This window comes from Gorilla gorilla, chromosome 5 (genome assembly GCF_029281585.2).
Source record: "Gorilla gorilla gorilla isolate KB3781 chromosome 5, NHGRI_mGorGor1-v2.1_pri, whole genome shotgun sequence".
Lineage (NCBI taxonomy): Eukaryota > Metazoa > Chordata > Mammalia > Primates > Hominidae > Gorilla > Gorilla gorilla.
Window position 1 is genome coordinate 111,756,592 of NC_073229.2, and position 22,396 is coordinate 111,778,987.

Here is a 22,396-nt window from a genome sequence, read left to right on the forward strand (position 1 = left end):
AAAAACTGAGGCCTAGTGATGGCCCACTTGTACCAAGCTAATGGAAAGAATGTTTTAAAATCATGGTCTGAGGAGAACATTTTTCTAGTTAAACACATTGTTGATTATCTTGTTTGTGATAGACAAGTTCATTGTTTTATAATATAAATATAATGAATATAATGTTATTAATAAATAGCTTATAGCCAGTCAGTGAAAGCCAAGATAACCCAGTGTTTTACTGAACTTCTGAATTTGTTCAGGGATGCGTTATTATAATCATAGACCATAATGCATGCTAGGAATCATTCTGATATTCTATTTTCAATATCCATTTAAAAAATAGTCTGCTAATATTTTTATTCTTTGGCTCTCCTAGAAAAAAAAATGGTTTATTATTGCTGGCATGGATGATTCTGAAATTTTTCTTTTTCTTCCAAGCAATGAAAGTTTTTGCAACTGTAACTCTTAAGCAGTTTGAAAGTGGCTGCTGCTGTTATCTGCCTAAGCACCAAATGACTTTCTAGAAATCACAGATGGTCATGTTAGGGAAGATACCAGTTAACAGAATTTTTTTCCAAAGTAGTGGGAAATTTTTCACTCAAAAATTTGATAACTGTATGCGGTGCCCTGAAACTCTGATTTGCAGAAATGAAAACCAGGGATTCCATAAATACCAAAAGAACCCATAGTTTTACTTTTTTAAAATTTTTATAGAGACAGGGTCTCACCATGTTTGCCAGGCCGTTCTTGAACTCCTGGCTTCAAGTGATCCTCCCAAAGTGCTGGGATTATGGGCATGAGCTACTGCACCTGGCCAGTTTTAATTTCCTTAAAGAGCTTGTTATGAATTTGACAAAGCAATGAAATTACTTCTAAGATGTTTTCAAGGGTCGGCTGGGCACAGTGGCTCATGCCTGTAATCCCAGCACGTTGGGAGGCTGAGGCGGGTGGATCACTTGAGGTCGGGAGTTTGAGACCAGCCTGGCCAACGTGGTGAAACCCTGTCTCTATTAAAACTACAAAAATTAGCCGGTGTGGTGGCACATGCCTGTAATTCCAGCTACTCAGGAGGCTGAGGCAGGAGAATCACCTGAACTTAGGAGGCGGAGGATGCAGTGGGCTGAGATTGAGCTGCTGCACTCCAGCCTGGATGACAGAGCGAGATTCTGTCTCAGAAAAAAAAAGAAGCTTTCAAGTGCACATCCCAGTAATTTGTTTGAAAGAGGAATTGTGCAAAATATCTTTCCTGACAAATATAGTGTATGCCTTTGGATAGCTATTGTTAATGGATATCTCATTTATATAGTATATTTCCTTGGTTTCTGTTATTAATCATTTTTTAAATGTTTTTACTTGTTTGCTTGATTGTTAAATAGCTTTTGTCATTAAATTATTATTAATAAAAATGGTGATGTAATATTGATGTATTATCTCATAGGTGTGAATGTCACAGATCATGATTTGACATTCAGAAGTCTAACAGAGGCCCTTCAGAATAATGTCACACCATATGTAGTCTCATTGCAAGCTAAAGATTGTCCAGGTAAAATATAAATGCCATAATAACCTTGATGAGATGTTACAGACTTCTTTCGTCCTTTTCTGTCTTTTTCAGGCTTTCTTTATCCCTTTTTTTGGTGGAAAGAACACAGTGCTATGTTTTGGGCAGGGTGAGGTTTGGGGGCTCTCAGAGTAATTGTGATTATTACAGAACTCTGCCTTCTTTTGCTGTCTTTGTTCTTGACCCATTTCTGCACTATCAGCTTAACTGCCGGTAGCAGTCCAGGTATTTTGTGAGATGCATTCTTTAACCCAGTGAAACGTTTAATAAGTAGAAAGACTTAGGACAGAAAGCTGAGAATTGGGGAATGAGGAGCTCTTGTTCAGCTCAAAAGAGAGTAGACCACATGGGCTCATGTTTCAGCCATAAATCATCTTATTGTCCCACTTTGAAAAGCCACCATGGTGAAAAATAGTCCACTGACAGAGCTAATCCTGAGCATGTGAACCCATGAAATCATAAAGAGTGTTCACACTAATATATTAAAAAGCTTTTTTTTTTCTTCTTTTGAGACAGGGTCTCACTCTGTTGCCTAGGCTGTACTACAGTAGCATGATCATGGCTCAGTGCAGCTTGAACTCCTGGCCTCAAGCAGTTCTCCCACCTCAGCTTCCCCAGTACCTAGGACTACAGGTGCATGCCATTACGCTCAGCTACATCAGCTACATTGTGGGGTTTTGTTGTTGTTGTTGTTTGTAGAGATTGGGTTTTGCTGTGTTGTCCAGATTGGTCTTGAACTCCTGGGCTCAAACAGTCCTCCTGCCTTGGCTTCCCAAAGTGCTGGGATTACATCTTGAGTCACCATGCCTGGCCCTAATGTAGTAAAATTTGTTTGGATTAGGTTGATAAAAGAGATTTATGTGCTTATATTGCTTTCATATTCATAAACTGATTGAAATTAAGTAAAAGCCCTTAAAGGCATCTTTAAAAATGGCTATATGAAAGATTTATAATCAGTAAAATAATTCATATGACACTTGATTTTTCTTAGGGAACTTGAAAACTGTTTTATTTTCCTGTGTAATTTAAATACATATTCCTAAAATTTATACTTTGCATATCTACACATTTGCTTCTGTGACCTTTTTATTATAGATAATATACATAAGTGGCCGGGAGCAGTGTTTCATGCTTGTAATCCCAGCACTTTGGGAGGCTGAGGCAGGCAGATCATGAGGTGAGGAGTTCGAGACCAGCCTGGCCAACATGGCAAAACCCCGTCTCTACTAAAAAATACAAAAATTAGCTGGGCATGGTGGCACGCGCCTGTAATCCCAGCTACTGGGGAGGCTTGAGGCAGGAGAATTGCTTGAACCCGGGAGGCAGAGGTTGTATTGAGCCAAGATCCTGCCACTGTACTCCAGCCTGGGCAACAGAGCGAGACTCCATCTCAAAAAAAAAAAATAAAGATAATATACATAAGCTTTGGTTTAGTCTTAGCCTGAATTAATGAAGGTACTAATGAGCATCAGTAGTTAATATGTTAAATGTTACATTAGCTGTATTGATGGTAAGTATAAAAAAACACATTCTACCAAAAAAAAGTAATACACTGAGCAAGAAGTTTGAAGAGCTTTGGTTTTATTTTTAGAAGAGGCAGAGATAAGCTTTCTTACTTTTTATATTCCGCAGATATGAAACATTTTTTGCAAAAGTTGATCTCACAGTTGATGGACTGCTGTGTAGATATAAAATCCAAAGAGGAGGAAAGTGTTCACGTCACCCAAAGAAAGACACATTATTCAATGGATTCACTTTCCAGTTGGTATATGACTGTCACACAGGTAGATATAAACTGATGATTTTCTCCCAGGAAATTGACGTATGATTGATGTGGCTTGGAATAATATTAGACAGTACTGTTTTGATCTAACAAGGATATGTTTCTGCAGCACTAGGTGTTAATTTAAAAGTAGCTATTTATTTTTTCTAATGCTACTCGAATTTTAAAATGTTCTTTTATTAGTATGCAGCCTAATTCCTGGTAAGTGCTTAGGTTTTTACAAGGACATATTATTTGTTGGAGAATGTCCTCTAATGACAAAAACAGAGCATCAGGAATTGCTTCTGTTGCATGTTCCATCTCTGTGACAGTAACTATAACTTTAGTATATTACCTCTTATGTTCCTCAATGTTTGCTTTGTCCAATAGAACCATACTGCTAGTATCCACTGTCAACTTAGTTCAATGAAGAATAATCATGTATTTTCTAAAATCTAATTTGTTTTATGTTTAGAGTGCTTAGGGAATCAGTGTTCTTTAAGTAAAGTATGTTAGACAAACAGATAAGTAAAAAGAAGTTCCATTCTACCATGACAGTCCGGTGAAAAATAATAACCTAGGTTAACACTAGGTAATTGCGTCATAAAACCATAGTCTTAGGTTATGGTGCTGTGTAGCCAGACAGTATGGGAAAAAAAATACTGTGGTTACATTTTCCAATCAACATTTTTGCTGAAATCATCGTAAGTGAAGTTTCATTTTGCTTTATATAGGGACTAAACTACGTCTAATACTTACCATAATACCTTATTTGCTCCACAATTTTAGACTTTCCAGATCAAATGCTACTTTTGGTTTATGTCAGATATCTTTTTAAAAATTGAGATTGGACCAGATGATACCTAGTATCCATTTCAGGCTTGAAATTTCACAGTGGCAGAGTAGCAAGTACTACTATTCATTATATTTTTTTCATTAAAAATACTAGTTCTCACTGTAAAGCAAAGCAGAATATAACTTTCTACCAACAGAAAAATCAATTTTGTAGAAAATTTCCTCTTCCGTGTTTTTTTCTGTCATTTCCTTAGCAGAAAATATAAATATTTCATATGAGTTATAGATTTTTACTGAACCTTTTTCTTCTTGGTTATCATTCCCATGTCAGACACAGCAAGATTCTAGTAACCTGAGTTTCTGTTTATCATGTGGTAGAAAAAAAATAAACAGTGTTATTGTGAAATTTAAAGAGAGATATGTCAACATGTGGCATTATAACATTGTTTGAGTGGTAAGGCTTACCTTTAACTCTTTCTTTCTGCAATGGCTTAAAAGAAGACGGACCCAAAAATGCTAAGCAAAAAAAGGACTACTTGTAGCCAATGGCAGTCTCCTCCTGTTGTCGTTATCTTGAAGGATATGGAAAGCTTTGCCACAAAAGTACTACAAGACTTCATAATTATCAGCAGGTAGATGGTGTATCACCTGGCTTTTATGAAAAACTCCCTTTTTAAGAAAATATTGCTTTTAACTTGAAAAGTATAATCTTCATTTTAATACCAACTGGATAAAAATCAAAGTATTCAAATTCTTTATAATTGAATATTCAAAGACTTCCTATCAGATTTTCCATTTGCTTTTTGAGCCAAGAATGAGAATCAAAGACACATTTAGCCAGTTTTAAATTGACATGGTAAGATAGTATTAAATATGGTTTTTCTCACCGAGATTGACTGTCTCTTACTCACCCATTAAATAGATAAACGACTCCAGGTTGAGTTTGTTGTTTTTGTTTTTGTTTTTTTTTTTGAGATAGAGCTTTGCTCTGTTGCCCAGGCTGGAGTGCAGTGGTACGATCTCGGCTCACTGCAGCCTCTGCCTCCTGGGTTCAAGCAATTCTGCCTCAGCCTCCTGAGTAGCTGGGATTACAGGTGCCCACCACCACACCTGGCTAATTTTTGTATTTTTAGTAGAAACAGAGTTTCACCATGTTGGCCAGGCTGTTCTCGAACTCCTGACCTCAGGTGATCTGCCTGCCTCGGCCTCCCAAAGTGCTGGGATTACAGGAGTGAGCCACCATACCTGGCTAAGTTGAGATTTTTATTAGGTCTTATTTTCTGGTACCCATCCATCCTTAGATGCTCTGAGTTGCGTATAGTTTTACTAAGCAAAGTGTCTTCTAAATAACATTATCTTGCATTTATATAATATTTCTAGTGAGAAACTATTTTCACGATTGCATTGCGTCTTCAAAGCAATCATGTGAGACTCAGAATTGAAATAATGAACTCTTATTTTAAAATCCAGTGACATGCATTTTCCATGGTGTATTTTTTAGGATGGAATTTATTTTGGCCTCTTCTATATGTCAACTTGTTTTAATAGTTATAGCTACATTTGCCTAAAGCTATATATTGTGTTAAATAATTTACTAGTATACTTTATTTTTATTTTTATTTTTGGAGACAGAGTCTCGCTCTGTCCCCCAGGCTGGAGTGCAGTGGCGCCTTCTCAACTCCCTGCCACCTCCGCCTCCCGGGTTCAAGCAGTTCTCATGCCTCAGCCTCCCAAGTAGCTGGGATTACAGGTGCCTGCTGCCACGCCTAGCTAATTTTTGTATTTTTAGTAGAGACAGGGTTTCACCATATTACCCAGGCTGGTCTCAAACTCCTGACCTCAGGTGATCTGCCTTCCTTAGTGCTCTTTGGGGCCTCCCAAAGTGCTAGGATTACAGACATGAGCCACCACACCCAGCTAATTTACTAATATACTTTAAATTTCTACTTTGATAGGATCTTTTTTCCTCATTGATTCTAAGAGTTCTATATACTAGGACTTTTCTTTTTTTTTTCTTTTTTTTTTTTTGAGACAGGGTCTGGCTCTGTCACCCAGGCTAGAGTGCAGTGACATGATCTTGGCTCACTGCACCCTCCACCTCCTGGGCTTAAGCAGTCCTCCCTTCTCAGGTCCCCAAGTAGCTAGGACTATAGGCACACACCACCATGCCCGGCTAATTTTTGTATTTTTTGTAGAGATGGGGTTTTGCCGTGTCACACAGGCTGATCTCAAACTCTTGGCCTCAAGAGATCTGCCCTCCTCAGTCTCCCAAAGTGCTGGGATTACAGACATGAACCATCGCACCCAGCCCAGATCCTAGGACTTGCATGAACCATTGCACCCAACCCAGATCCTAGGACTTTTCTTAATGCTGACACTGAACTGCTTAGCATGCTGGGAAAGTACACAGTACAAAATAGTGACAGAAAAGCTGTACTTTTTTTTGGAGCTTAGACTTAATGACTACCTTAGCCATCAAAAGTGAGGAAGATTATAGAAAGGGCTTAAACTTTGAATGAGAGATTAAATGGAATGGTATCTAACATCTCTTCTAACACTTAAGATTGTATAATCTTCGGCCCGGGCATGGTGGCTCACGCCTGTAATCCCAGCACTTTGGGAGGCTGAAGTGGGTGGATCACATGAAGTCAGGAGTTTGAGACCAGCCTGACCAATATGGTGAAACCCCATCTCCACTAAAATTAAAAAATTAGGCATGGTGGCACGCGCATGTAGTCCTAGCTACTCGGGAGGCTGAGGCAGGAGAATCGCTTGAACCCAGGAGGTGGAGGTTGCAGTTAGCCGAGATTGCACCACTGCACTCCAGCCTGGGTGACAGAGCAGGACTCCATCTGAAAAAAAAAAAAAGAAAAAAGATGGTATAATCTTCAGGAAAACTTTGTGGACCTCTCTGTTCTTATTTATAAAATGAGAGGATTTATTAAGAGATTGATTTCAAAGCTAGACTGTCTGGAAAGTAATTATTTCTCTGTTTAATAGAAGAAAGTGAAAAACTTAGAAAATTTTAGTGTTTGCAATGATAATCCTTAACAGTGTCTTATAAAGTAAGCATTAAAATAAAGTTTGTCTTATGTTGAAATATGATGTATTGAAATATATTTGCTAAATAAATTTCACTTTTGTGTCTGTCTTTCAAAACTAGTCAACATCTCCATGAATTTCCACTAATACTCATTTTTGGAATAGCCACATCTCCTATTATCATCCACCGATTGCTTCCTCATGCAGTATCATCTCTATTGTGCATAGAACTGTTCCAATCTTTGTCTTGTAAGGAGCACCTGACTACGGTACTCGATAAGGTAAAAAGAATAAGTTTTACCAGTGAAATAGGATGAAAAGAAAACTGCCAATAATAGATTGTTAAGATAACTGTTAACGATAAGCCTCTACAACTCTCTGAGTACTATATTGAACATATTCCTTCACATACTTTAATATTTTTACTTAATAATTTTTGTACTGTTTTATAGTTTTACAGTGATTTTGTATATTACCTCTTCAGGTAAAATATAAGCTTTATGAAAAGAGTGATCATATCTATCTATGTACTTAATCTCTTTATATCTTTACTCAATAGAAAATTATAGGTTTATAATGTAAATTTTTACAGAATTTGTAGACTTTGTAGTAACAATATATTTTGACTCTTACATTTTGATTTTTCTAATTTTTATTTGTTTGAGAAGGAGTCTAGGTCTGTCATCCAGGCTGGAGTGCAGTGACGAAATCTTGGCTCACTGCAACCTCCACCTCCCAGGTTCAAGTGATTCTCCTGCCGCAGCATCTCAAGTAGCTGGGACTACATGAGGTGTGCCACCACGCCTGGCTAATTTGTATTTTTAGTAGACACAGGGTACCATATTGGCCAGGCTGGTCTGGAACTCCTGACCTCAAGTGATCTACCTGCCTTGGCCTCCCAAAGTGCTGGGATTACAGGCATGAGCCACCACACCCAGCCTGACTCTTACATTTTGTATAAAATGATTTGAAGTTTTTAGTGGACTGTTTCCTAACTGATTTGTCATGCTGCTCTTGACAACAAATAAACACTAACATTTTCCTAGACCTTAGCAACTAAAGTTAATTAACTATGTTTCTACATAAATGCAACTATGATTCTTTAATATTGACTGTATTAGTCTGTTCTCACGCTGCTGATAAAGACACACCTGAGACTGGGCAATTTACAAAAGAAAGAGGTTTAATGGACTCATAGTTCCACTTGGCTGGGGAGGCCTCACAATCATGGTGGAAGGCAAGGAGGAGCAAGTCACATCTTACATAGATGGCAGCAGGCAAAGTGAGAGAGCTTGTATAGGGGAACTCCTCTTTATAAAACCATCAGATCTCATGAGACTTATTCACTATCATGAGAACAGCACAGGAAAGACTTGCTCCCATGATTCAATTACCACCCACCAGGTCCCTCCCACAGCACCTGGGAATTCAAGATTAGATTTGGGTGGGGACACAGCCAAACCATATCATTCTGCCCCTGGCCCCTCCCAAATCACATGTCCTCACATTTCAAAACCAATCATGCCTTCCCAACAGTCCCCCAAAGTCTTAACTCATTTCAGCATTAACTCAATAGTCCACAGTCCAAAGTATCATCCAAGACAAGGCAAGTCCCTTCTGCCTATGAGCCTGTAGAATCAAAAGCAAGTTAGTTACTTCCTAGATACAATGGGGGTACAGGCATTGGGTAAATACAGCCATTCCAAATGGGAGAAATTGGCCAAAACAAAGGAGTTACAGGCCCCATGCAAATCTGAAATCCAGCGAGGTAGTCAAATCTTACAGCTCCAGATGATCTCCTTTGACTCCATTTCTCACATCCAGGTCATGCTGATGCAAGAGGTGGGTTCCCATGGTCTTTGGCAGCTTCACCCCTGTGGCTTTGCAGGTTACAGCCTCCCTCCTGGCTGCCTTCCCGGGCTGGTGTTAAGTGTCTGCAGCTTTTCCAGGCACACGGTGCAAGCTGTTGGTGGATCTACCATTCTGGGGTGTAGAGGATGGTAGCCCTCTTCTCACAGCTCCACTAGGCAGTGCCCCAGTAAGGACTCTGTGTGGGGACTCCAACCCCACATTTCCCTTTCGCACTGCCCTAGCAGAGGTTCTCCATGAGGACCCTGCCCCTACAGCAAACTTCTGCCTGGACACCCAGGCTTTTCCATACATCTTCTGAAATCTAGACGGAGGTTCCCAAACCCCAGTTCTGTGCACTCACAGGCTCAACACGATGTGGAAGCTGCCAGGGCTTGGGGCTTGCACTCTCTGAAGCCATGGCCCGAACTTTATGTTGGCCCTTTTCAGCCGCAGCTGGAGTGGCTAGGACACAGCACCAATTTCCTAAGCTGCACACAGCACGGGGACTCTGGGCCCAGCCCATGAAATCACTTTTTCCTCCTAGGTCTCCAGGCTTGTGATGGGAAGGGCTGCCATGAAGACCTCTGACATGCCCGGGAGATATTTTACCCATTGTTTTGGGGATTAACATTTGGCTCTTTGTTACTTATGGAAATTTCTGCAGCTGACTTGAATTTCTCCTCAGAAATGGGATTTTCTTTTCTATCTCATTGTCAGGCTGCAAATTTTCCAAACTTTTATGCCCTGCTTCCCTCATAAAATGGAATGCCTTTAACAGCACTCAAGTCACCTCTTGAATGCTTTGCTGCTTAGAAATTTGTTCCTCAAGATACCCAAAATCATCTCCCTCAAGTTCAAAGTTCCACAAATCTCTGGGGCAGGGGCAAAATGCCGCCAGTCTCTTTGCTAAAACATAACAAGAGTCACCTTTGCTCCAGTTTCCAACAAGTTTGTCATCTCCATCTGAGACCCCCTCAGCCTGTTTCATTGTCCATATCATTATCAGCATTTTGGTCAAAGACATTCAATAAGTCTCTAGGTAGTTCCAAACTTTCCCACATTTTCCTGTCTTCTGAGCCCTCCAAACTGTTCCAACCTCTGCCTGTCATCCAGTTCCAAAGTCACTTCCACATTTTTGGTATCTTTTCAGCAGTGCCCCACTCTACTGGTACCAATTTACTGTATTAGTCTGTTCTCACACCACTGATAAAGACATAGGCGAGACTGGGCAATTTACAAAAGAAAGAGGTTTAATGGACTCAGTTCCACATGGCTGGGGAGGCCTCACAATCATGGTGGAAGGCAAGGAGGAACAAGTCACATCTTACATGGATGGTAGCAGGCAAAGAGAGAGAGCTTGTGCAGGGGAACTCCTCTTTATAAAACCATCAGATTTCATGAGACTTATTCACTGTCATGAGAACAGTGTGGGAAAGACTTTTCCCCATGATTCAGTTACCTCCCACCAGGTCCCTCCCATAGCACTTGGGAATTCAAGATGGGATTTGGGTGGGGACACAGCCAAACCATATCATTGACCTTCCCCAAATTGCTTCTGGACTCACCTCCTTTAAGATGTGCTTTATGCTGCTTATTTAAGGTAAACTAAAAACAACCTGCCCACTAGCCACTTACACATGGGTTTTAGTGTTTTTCTTTTTTTCCATAAAGGTGATTTATAGACACTTTAAGGAAAATGTTTTCAAGCTGCTATTTTTAAATTTGCTTGGCTAGGCCGGAAAGGGTGGCAAGCACCTATAATCCCTTTTACTTGGTAGGCTGAGGTGGGAGGATCACTTGAGCCCAGAAGTTCAAGGCTACAGTGAGCTATGATGCCACCACTGCACTCCAGCCTGGGCAAAAGAGCAAGAACTTTCCTCTACAAAAAGAAAACAAAAAACTTGGTTATAGCCAAATTCAATTGGCCTTTTACAACTATGCTTCTGTTTAAGAAGCCTTGTGTGACTTTTCATTTTCAGATGTAAAACATCACTATAGACAATTGAAAATTAGCCAAATAATACAAATTCAGCTATTCTATACTTTTGAAATAGACATCTGTGAAATAGACATTTGTGTTTCTCATTCAACAATACATAATATATTACTCTTCATTAATTTGAATCAGCAGGAATGAAAAAAATCTCATCTGGTAATAAGAATTGCCAAAGCCTGCAGCTTCTTCAGTGGTTTCTGGTGAGGAAAAAAAAAAGGATGATATAGTTAATAGGTGGTATTTTTTTTAATTAGGAATTTGATGGAAGATGGTATAGATCTTCGGTTCTGAAGATATAGTATAAGTAGCTTCTTTTTGTTACTCTTGTATAAATTAACTTAAAATTTTTGTTGACATTTGAGCTTAAAAAACTAGCTATTATTGCAGCTTTCATAGTTAACTGTGTCATAATATCATTCTTTGCCTCATTATTAATACTTAGTATTTATGAAGAGTGAAGACTAACAAGGAGTGTGTCCCCCTCCCTTTTAATCTCTTTCAGCTACTTCTTACAACTCAGTTTCCCTTTAAAATAAATGAAAAAGTATTACAGGTTCTGACCAACATCTTTTTGTATCATGATTTCTCAATTCAAAACTTTATAAAAGGACTTCAGGTAAGAACACAGTAATGGGTTTGAAAATTCTCAAGCTGATTCTAAATAATTTGCACATTATTTCAGGCTGTCTAGTGTGATAGGCATTTTAAATGGCAAAATCTAGAATAAGTAAATTCCAGTTATTTTATTCTAGGTTCTACAATTCCTTTGTTACCTTGCAGCAAAATGTAGAGAATGCACTCATTAGGATATCAATAATGGGAAAAGACTTCTATTCCAGCAATTCTTAACCATTTTGGGGGTAGGCACAAGCAGACTTTTTTGGTTTGTTTCCGAGACTCTCATGAAAGCTTATGGACTTTTTCTACCAAGGAAATGCTATATATAAGGGGTCAGCAAACTTCTGTAAAGGGCCCGATATTAAACATTTTTAGCTTTTTTTTTTTTTCGAGATGGAGTTTCACTTTGTTGCCCAGGCCGGAGTGCAGTGGCATGATCTCAGTTCACTGCAACCTTCGCCTCCCGGGTTCAAGCAATTCTTCTGCCTCAGCCTCCCATGTAGCTGGGATTACAGGTGCGTGCCACCACACCTGGCTAATTTTTGTATATTTAGTAGAAACAAGGCTTCACCGTGTTGGCCAGGCTGGTCTCGAACTCCTGACGTCAGGTGATCTACCCACCTTGGTTCCCAGAGTGCTGGGATTACAGGCCTGAGCCACTACCCCCGGCCCATTTTTAGCTTTGCGTGCTACATGTGGTCACTGCTGTTGCTGTTTCTGTTTCTTCTTCTTTAATCTTTAAAGACATAAAAAAGGTTTTTAGTTTCTGGACCATGCATGTGTGTGTGTGTGTGTCTCTGTAATTTGTATTCTGATACATTGGGAATTCATTTTCACTAGTTTCATGAATTGCCCGAAGCTAATTCAGGAATTTAGCTTCATGATATATGCTGTAACCTAAAAAAGATCCCCATTCTCCAGTTGTTTAAAAGTTAGTATTATTTCCTTTTCTTGGAAGCTACATAAGTGTAGTCATTTTGAATACATGCCAGTTGTCTAGTTCATTAAAACCTATGTATTATGCCAGGCATGGTGGCTCATGCCTATAATCCCAGCATTTTAGGAAGTCAAGGTGGAGGATCACTTGAGCTTAGTAGTTTGAGACCAGCCTGAACAACATAATGCAGCCTCATCTCTATTAAAAATAAAAAAATAAGCCAGGCGTGGTGGCTCATTTACAGAGTCCCAGGTCCTCGGGAGGGTGAGGTGGGAGAATCACATGAGCCTGGGAAGTCAAGGCTGCAGTGAGCCATAATTGTGCCACTGCACTCTAGCCTGGGTGACAGAGCAAGAGACCTGTCTCTATAAAAAACAAACAAAATTCTGATTTTAAAAACCTATATATGTATTAGTAACCTTTGGTGCAAAAATTCAATTTGATAATACTTCATTTTGTGTAGTGCCTTGAAGATTATAAATTATTTCTCATGTTTCCTTCCTTCAAAAAAAGATTGCAGTGGTTTCTTTGGCTAATATGTATCTTTTCCTCCCAACTTTGACTTTTTAAAGAGTATTTTAAAAGAATAAAGCATTATTTACCTTAGGAATATGTAGAATTAAATGATATTAAGATTAAACTCTCTAAATTATTTCTTTAATTTCATTTCATTCATTTACTCATAAATACTTGTCAAGAACCTATTGTCAACCAAGCACTATGCTGAACCCTGAAGATACAAATAAAAAAGAAATCTCTGGGCTGGGCGCGGTGGCTCACGCCTATAATCCCAGCACTTGGGGAGGCCGAGGCAGGCAGATCATGAGATCAGGAGTTCGAGGCCAGCCTGGCCAACATGGTGAAACCCTGTCTCTACTAAAAATACAAAAAATTAGCCAGGCATGGTGGCGCATGCCTCTAATCCCAGCTACTTGGGGGGCTGAGGCAGGAGATCACCTAAACCTGGGAGGTGGAGGTTGTAGTGAGCAAGTGAGTGGAGATCATGCCGCTGCACTCCAGCCTGGGCAACAGTGTGAGGCTCCATCTCAAAAAAAAAAAAAGAAATCTCTGCCTTCAAATTGTTATTTGTTTAATGATGGAGGCAAAACAGTAAACCCACAAGTCTGAGTAGTCAGTGCTATGAAAGAAACATGCCCTGGGGTTCCATAGGAAAACAGAAGTGTATGCCTAAGAAGTAGGAGCGAGCCAGGTCAGAATTTCAGGCAAAAGCAACAGTAGGGGAAGAGAGATCTGTTAGAATGCTATTGCAGTAATCTAGACAGGACATGACAAGGACTTAAATAAACTAAGGTAATGGTAGTGGAACTGGAGAGGAGGAAACAAATTTGAGGATGAGATCGAATAAAAAAACCTGGTGACTAAGTAGGTGATAGGATGTTCTGTTTTGTTTTTTCTTACTTGACTTGAAGCTGAAAGGTTGTGTAAGAGAGGAGTAAGATGACACAGGCTCTAGCTTGGCAGATTGGAGGTTAGTACCGTTTATTAACTGTACATGTTAATACATAGCAAAGAGCAAGGTTGTTGTGAGAAAAGGATGAGTTTCTTTTTGTATATGGTTAATTTAGGGGTGTGTTAGATATAAAGATTTTGTGCTCAGGAGAAAGATTTGGACTGGAAATAGATATTTAGGACTTATCCTTAAAAGGTGGCAGTTAAAGTCATGTTATGAGGATGAAATGTCAGCTAGAGGGAGTAAGGAAAGGCTAAGGGCAGCACCTTAAGACAAACTGACCTGTAAAACTGAGCAGTAGAAAAGGAGACTAAAAACAAGGAGAACCAGTAGAAAGTGGAGTACCACTGAAGCCAGGGGAAAAAGAGATTCAGGAAATAGAAACTGTACTCTAAATACCTTGAGACAGAAAGTAAAGGACATTAACCAAGTTACTTAATCTCTCAGGGTCTCAGTTTTCTCATTGGTAAAATAAGGCAATCAGATTAGATGATTTTATGGTTTCCTGATAATTTATTAAGCACTTCCTTTATGCTTGACACTTTACTAAACTATTTACATGGTTTTTTTGTTTTTGTTTCTTTTTGAGATGGGGTTTCGCTCTGTCGCCCAGGCTGGAGTGCAGTGGCATAATCTGAGCTCACTGCAACCTCCGTCTCCCGATTTCAAGTGCTTCTCCTGCCTCAGCCTCCTGAGCAGCTGGGATTACAGGCATGCACCACCACGCCTGGCTAATTTTGTATTTTTAGTAGAGATGGGGTTTCACCATGTTGGCCAGGCTGGTCTTGAACTTCTGACCTCCGATGATCCACCCACCTTGGCCTCCCAAAGTACTGATATTATAGGCATGAGCCACCTTGCCTGGCCTGCGTGGTTTTATTCATGTGTATTATCCTCAGTTTTGCACATGAAGAAATTAAGATTTAAGTTAAGTGGCTTGGCCAAGGTCACACCACTAACAAGTGACAGCATCTTTAGACTTCATTTCCCCAGTTTTCCTAGTCCTCAGTGGAAAATATTGGTAAGTCGTGATTTCTACTTGAGACAGAGTCTCACTCTGTTGCCCAGGCTGGTCTCAAACTCCTGAGCTCAAGCAATCTTCCATCTTAGTTTCCTGAGTAACTAGGACTATGTAATTCCTGATTTCCATAGGATGTACAGCAGGACATATTATCATTCTGTGCGTTTTAGCCTTCCCTTCATTAGGTGGATATGTTAACCAACTTGTTGATTGACCCAGATATTGAAAACACACTTGAACAAAATAGTTAAGTGATAATGGGTTCATATCCTATTTGTAGCTCTACTGTAACTTCTGTGGCTTCCTCCCATTCCTCTTCCACAGCAAGCCCCTTAGCCTGTTTAGTTTTTATTTTTCTCATGTCTAAAAAGTAGTGTTAACATTGGGATAAGCATTATCACTTTGACATAATTAGAAAAGAGAAGAAACAAAATTGTGTTAATATGTGCAAAAGTAATTTAGCACCTGGCATAAACAGTTGCTTTCTATTTTGTACTTGTTTCTAAGTTAGGCAGGCCCTTTGCCTTACAGCCTTAGAGAATGGACTATTTTGGAAGATTTCCTCTAGCCTTGGGTATCTTGTTGTCAGCATTATGAACTCAGAAATTCATTATCAGTTCCCCCAGGAAGGATCAAGCCCAAGATTATTGATTCATCCCAAACAAATACCTTAAGATGGATATGTAACCTAACATGCTAATTTATTAATTTGTGATGAGGAGTGACCAGTATCAGGGTACCTGAAAATACCAAACTGGTCAAGCAAAGTTTGCTTAGAATCAACATAATGAACATTTGCATAGTCTTGCGAGTTATACCAGTTTCTAGGTATAAAACTCAAGACTATCCAAATGTATACAAGATTATCCAAACGTTCATTATGTTGATTCTAAGCAAACTGAATGTTAGAATCTGGAAAATTGTCTTCCCTTCTACCATAGAGCCCACAGCATTCTATTATTAAAATGCTTATATCTACCAGATAGTACACCATGTTTTCCTCCATGGGAAAAAAATTAATTTGAAAAGATAAATTTTCATCATTCACTTTAATCCATAGGCACAGCTCCTACCATTGCAGCATTATTTTTTGTAACAGACCAGTTTTTACACTGATTTTAGATTGGCATTTTCTTATGAGTTTTGGGGTATCTGTTAGACCCTTTCGTTAAACCTCAGTTTGGTCCACACCACATTTGTAATTATTATGTGTTGCTTTTGCAGATAGCTGTTCTATCCATTTGCATTAGTTTATCTTAGTTTGTATTTCAAAGATTACCATTTTCTGACCTTCTTCACAGAATTGGAACCTTAAAATATGAGAGTTATATAGCCATTTTTATGTTGTTTGCAGTGTTATTGTGACATTATTAAATATATTAGTGCCATAAATACTTTGGTTCTTTAAAAAAATCCTTAAAATTGAGCAGATGTAGCGCAATAGATTTACTGCCAAAATATAACAAATATGTTTAATCTTCACATGTCTTTCAGCTTTCTCTATTAGAGCATTTCTATTCCCAGCCCTTAAGTGTCCTGTGCTGTAATCTTCCAGAAGCCAAAAGAAGAATAAATTTTTTATCAAATAATCAATGTGAAAACATCCGACGTCTACCATCTTTTAGGAGGTAAAAAGAGAAGTACATGTTTAACACATACTATACTAGAATTTGGTACTAAATAAGACATCTCAGATCCAGTTATTTCTGAAGTAGGGAAAGGAATAGTGACCTATTCTGTTTTTAATTGGGGGATTTCCTTGTTGGATTTGAAAATTTGGCAAAAAGAAAAGTATTTTTACAAAGGGACATAATTTGCAAGTTCTCCAGGGTTACTTTTTAGAAATAACATTTCCTATTCTTGGGGTTTATGGACTTTTTTAATGTTTATATCTATAGACTACGAAGTCCAGCTGATTTAAGGAGTTTAAAATTACCATTAAACCGTAAATGTCATACTGAATTTATTTTTGTGAAGAAATGAAAAAAATGTGGCTATCAATCTAGGTAGTTCTTTTTCCCAATATGCTATTTAAATATGTTGAATGTTTAATTTTCTCTTTTTGTGTATGGAATGGTGAAAATTCTAGGTACGTGGAAAAGCAAGCTTCAGAAAAGCAAGTTGCGCTCTTGACCAATGAGAGATATTTGAAGGTAGGAATGTGAATGTGTTTCAGTTTCATTCTCTTTTTCCTTTCATGAAGAAGAATATGCACGTAACATTTATTGAGTTAATAAAACATATTTGTGCATCTTAATATTTATACAGTGAAGTACTGGGTCTTGATAGTCACCTAGGAATGTGAGTTTTAAAGATGACATAAAACCTTAGCTCTAAAAGTTGAGGCTTTTTTTAATCAAGAAAAAATATTAAACACAAAGTTTCTCTTGTGGCCTATTTTGAAAGCACCTTTAGATCTATAGAGATCTGCTATGTGAATCTTTTTCCACCTAGCAGTTTTGGAATCTGCCAGCAATTTCGTTGTAATGTTCTTTTTAAAGGCTGTGATAAATAAAAGCATTTAGAAGCCAGGCAGCTTAGGCGTCTGCTGCTAAGTGGGTATTGATTTGATTTGAAGAAATATCATTATATATTGATAATATAAAGCTAGGAAAGAAGTAATGAGCTTAGAAAATTATCAGTGAGCTGTACAACATAAGGAATATCAAAAGAAGGAGGGCTTTTTTCTTTCTTGAATAAATAATACTTGGATATAGTATATAATTCAAAATGGATATAGTATACTATATATGTTATAGTATATAATATACAGTGAAAGGCTTCGTTTCACCTCTGTCTTCCAACTACCCATGTCCCTTCCCTGGATACAGCCAGTGTTACTAGTTTCTTATATTTCATTCTAGATAGAGTCTCCATACATACAAGTAATTATATTATATTTTGGCAGTTGCTGCCTTCTTACAATATTCTGCACCTTGTTTCATTTTGTACTTAATCTTGGAAATCATTCCATATTAGTACTGAAGAGTGACATAGTAGTCTATTGAATTAATGTACCTTTTTTAAGAACATGCCTCTTACTGATGAGCATTTAGAAACACATAATATCACATTTATTTTCATACTCCTCATGCCTTTTTTAGGAAAAAGTTGTTAGAATATTGTAATGATAGTAAGTTGAGATTGAAGGTAAGCCATAGTGCTAAAGATGAGTTTTGGTAATACATACAATTTTCAGATTTTGAACAAGAGAATGTTAGATCTTATACATGTACAATTATATATCAATTTAAAAAATTAAAAATGTGTTTTAAAAAATCTTAGATTCTAGAGGGCATGTGTTTCCCTCCATTGGTAATTTATGCCCATTATAAATGCTCAAAAAATATTCAGAATGGCTTTTATTAAACATTATTTCTAATGTAGAATCCACACTGGGCTGTAATATAAAGTCACTTCTAGATTGGGCTCAATAATCATTTTAGTAATCTCTGTAATGCCTTCAGAGCAGTATAGGAGGTTCTCAGACCTCCATGCAGGTTGTTTTGCCAGGAAGAAATTTAAGAACTAGTGAGAAAGAATGTGTGCATGTTTACTGAGTCTTTGAAGATTAGCTAGATTAGCTCTCTGCTGAGTCAGCTAGTTGCCAAGTCCATTTCCTGCTAGAACTTTCTGTCAGAGTTATTTCAGAAGCCAGGAATAGATTTTTTAAGAGTACCTTTAACCATTGAGATGACAGAGGGAGAGAATGTCTAGGCTAGTGTATTATAGAAATTGCCTGACATTGGTCAGGCATGGTGGCTCACGCCTATCATCCCAGCACTCTATGAGGCCTGGGTGGGTGGATCACTTGAGGTGAGGAGTTCAAGACCAGTCTGGCCAACACTGTGAAACCCCATCTCTACTAAAAATACAAAAATTAGGTGGGCGTGGTAGCACATGCCTGTAGTCCCAGCTACTCAGGAGGCTGAGGCAGGAGAATCGCGGGAACCCGGGAGGCGGAGGCTGTGGTAAGCCGAGATCGTACCACTGCACTCCAGCCAGGGTGACAGAGCAAGACTCTGTCTTTAAAAAAAACAAAACAAAACAAAACAAAAAGAGCCTGACATTTATGTCTGCTTTTCAGTGACTTTTTACATATTTTCTTAGCATTTATTTATGCTATCCTTGTTCTTGTTGCACTGTCAGTTTTGCTTGTTATGATCTTTGGTGTATTCATTTTCAAATTACATACTTTGTCATATAAGTGCATGTTTTCTAGAGACTTATACAGTGAGAAATATGAAAAAGCACAGAGATTTGTACCCTTACCCTGAAAAAGTTACCTGCAGGCTACCTGCTGAAATCAAAAGACAGAAAGTGTCTAATGAATGTTTTAGGCCAGGCACGGTGGCTCACTCCTGTAATCCCAGCATTTTGGGAATCTGAGGTGGACGGATCACTTGAAGTCAGGAGTTCAAGACCAGCCTGGCCAATGTGGTGAAACCCTGTCTCTACTAAAAATACAAAAATTAGCCGGGCATAGTGGTGCACGCCTATAATCTGAGCTACTCCAGAGGCTGAGGCAGGAGAATCACTTGAACCTGGGAGATGGAGGTTGCAGTGAGCCAAGATCATGCCCTAGCGTGGGCAACAGAGCAAGACTCTGTTTCAAAGAACAAAAACAAAACAAAACAAAAGAATGTATCTATTGATTTTTTAGTTTAGAGTAAAAGTATCTTTGAATATTCTCATAAGAATGCTTCTCTTTTTATAGTTTTGTAAAAATACATGACAATAATGTGGTACTACAAAATATAGGAAATTTTGTATTTGAACTGCAGTTACTCATTAGCTATGTATATTTAAGAAAATCACTTACCTTATTTAAGCCTCAATTTTCTTTTTTTTTTTTTTATTATACTTTAAGTTCTAGGGTACATATGCACAACGTGCAGGTTTGTTACGTGGGTATATGTGTGCCGTGTTGGTTTGCTGCACCCATCAACTCATCATTTACATTAGGTATATCTCCTAATGCTATCCTTCCCCCAGCATCCCCACCCACCAACAGGCCCTGGTGTGTGATGTTCCCCACCCTGTGTCCGTGTGTTCTCATTGTTCAACTCCCACTTGTGAGTGAGAACATGCGGTGTTTGGTTTTCTGTCCTTGTGATAGTTTGCTGAGAATGATGGTTTCCAGCTTCATCCATGTCCCTGCAAAGGACATGAACTCATCCTTTTTTATGGCTGCATAGTATTCCATGGTGTATATGTGCCACATTTTCTTAATCCAGTCTATCATTGATGGACATTTGGGTTGGTTCCAAGTCTTTGCTATTGTGAATAGTGCCGCAATAAACATATGTGTGCATGTGTCTTTGTAGTCGTATGATTTATAATCCTTTGGGTATATACCCAGTAATGGGATTGCTGGGTCAAATGGTATTTCTTGTTCTAGATCCTTGAGGAATCACCACACTGTCTTCCACAATGGTTGAACTAATTTACACTCCTACCAACAGTGTAAAAGTGTTCCTATTTCTCCACATTCTCTCCAGTATCTGTTGTTCCCTGACTTTTTAATGACCGCCATTCTGACTGGTGTGAGATGGTATCTCATTGTGGTTTTGATTTGCATTTCTCTGATAACCAGTGATGATGAGCATTTTTTCATATGTCTGTTGGCTGCATAAATGTCTTCTTTTGAGAAGTGTCTGTTCATATCCTTTGCCCACTTTTTGATGGGGTTATTTTTTTCTTGTACATTTTTTTAACTTTTTTGTAGATTCTGGATATTAGCCCTTTGTCAGATGGGTAGATTGCAAAATTTTTCTTCCATTTTGTAGGTTGCCTGTTCACTCTGATGACAGTTTATTTTGCTGTGCAGAAGCTCTTTAGTTTAATTAGATCCCATTTGTCAGTTTTGGCTTTTGTTGCCATTGCTTTTGGTGTTTCAGTCATGAAGTCTTTGCCCATGCCTAGTCTTGGTATTGCTTAGGTTTTCTTCTAGGGTTTTTATGGTTTTAGGTCTTACATTTAAGTCTTTAATCCATCTTGAATGAATTTTTTATAAGGTTAAGGAAGGGATCCAGTTTCAGCTTTCTACATATGGCTAGCCAGTTTTCCTGGCACCATTTATTAAATAGGGAATCCTTTCTCCATTGCTTGTTTTTGTCAGGTTTGTCAAAGATCAGATGGTTGTAGATGTGTGGTGTTATTTCTGAGGCCTCCGTTCTGTTCCATTGGTCCATATCTCTGTTTTGGTACCAGTACCATGCTGTTTTGGTTACTGTAGCCTTGTAGTATAGTTTGAAGTCAGGTAGCATGATGCCTCCAGCTTTGTTCTTTTTGCTTAGGATTGTCTTGGCAATGTGGGCTCTTTTTTGGTTCCATGTGAACTTTAAAGTAGTTTTTTCCAGTTCTGTGAAGAAAGTCATTGGTAGCTTCATGGGGATGGCATTGAATCTATAAATTACCTTGAGCAGTATGGCCATTTTCACGATATTGATTCTTCCTATCCATGAGCATGGAATGTTTTTCCATTTGTTTGTGTCCTCTTTTATTTCACTGAGCAGTGGTTTGTAATTCTCCTTGAAGAGATCCTTCACATCCCTTGTAAGTTGTATTCCTAGGTATTTTATTCTCTTTGTAGTAACTGTGAATGGGAGCTATTTAAGCCTCAATTTTCTTATATAGAAAGTAGGATAATAGGCTGGATGTGGTGGCCCATGCCTGTAATCTCAGCACTTTGGGAGGCCAAGGCAGGCAGATCACTTGAGGCCAGGAGTTTGAGACCAGCCTGGACAGCATAGCAAAACCCCTTCTCTACTAAAAATGCAAAAAATTATCCAAGTGTGGTGGTGTGTGCTTGTTAACCCAGCTACTTGGGAGGCTGAGACACTAGAATCCCTTGAACCAGGGAGGCAGAGGTTATAGTGAGCTGAGACAGCGCCACTGCACTCCAGCCTGGGCAACACAGCATGACTCTGTCTCCAAAAAAAAAAAAAAGTAGGATAATAATTCCTAGTATGATTTTTTCATAAGGTTAGTGATAATCAAAGTTCGTTCAGCAAATAAAAGTGATTTGAAAACAAATATAATGATAAAGCTTTTATAAATGAAAATAATAACTATTGTTATATATTTTTCACTCATAAAAATTAAGATCAATATGAACACATTTTATTTATTTATTTATTTTTATTTTATTTTATTTTTTTTGAGGTAGAGTTTCGTTCTTGTTGCCCAGGGTGGAGTGTAATGGCGTGATCTCGGCTCACTGCAACCTCCACCTCCCAGGTTCAAGAAGTTCTCCTGCCTCAGGCTCCCAAGTAGCTGGGGTTACAGGTGCCTACCACCACACCTGGCTAATTTTTTGTATTTTTAGTAGAGACGGGGTTTCACCATGTTGGCCAGG

The 22,396-nt window shown here is 38.5% G+C and overlaps 1 protein-coding gene across 7 annotated transcripts in view; it reads left to right on the forward strand.

Moving 5' to 3' along the window:
* Window positions 1-22,396, forward strand: part of ORC3 (origin recognition complex subunit 3) — a 77,459-nt gene that overhangs the window by 15,160 nt on the left and 39,903 nt on the right. For all 7 annotated transcript variants that reach the window (XM_031012604.3, XM_031012603.2, XM_031012605.3 and 4 more), the window contains 7 exons: window positions 1,421-1,525; window positions 3,176-3,327; window positions 4,599-4,732; window positions 7,264-7,423; window positions 11,492-11,605; window positions 16,531-16,664; window positions 17,126-17,189. In XM_031012604.3, the coding sequence (XP_030868464.1) occupies window positions 1,421-1,525; window positions 3,176-3,327; window positions 4,599-4,732; window positions 7,264-7,423; window positions 11,492-11,605; window positions 16,531-16,664; window positions 17,126-17,189 (863 nt within the window). The remainder of the gene's footprint in view (window positions 1-1,420; window positions 1,526-3,175; window positions 3,328-4,598; window positions 4,733-7,263; window positions 7,424-11,491; window positions 11,606-16,530; window positions 16,665-17,125; window positions 17,190-22,396) is intronic.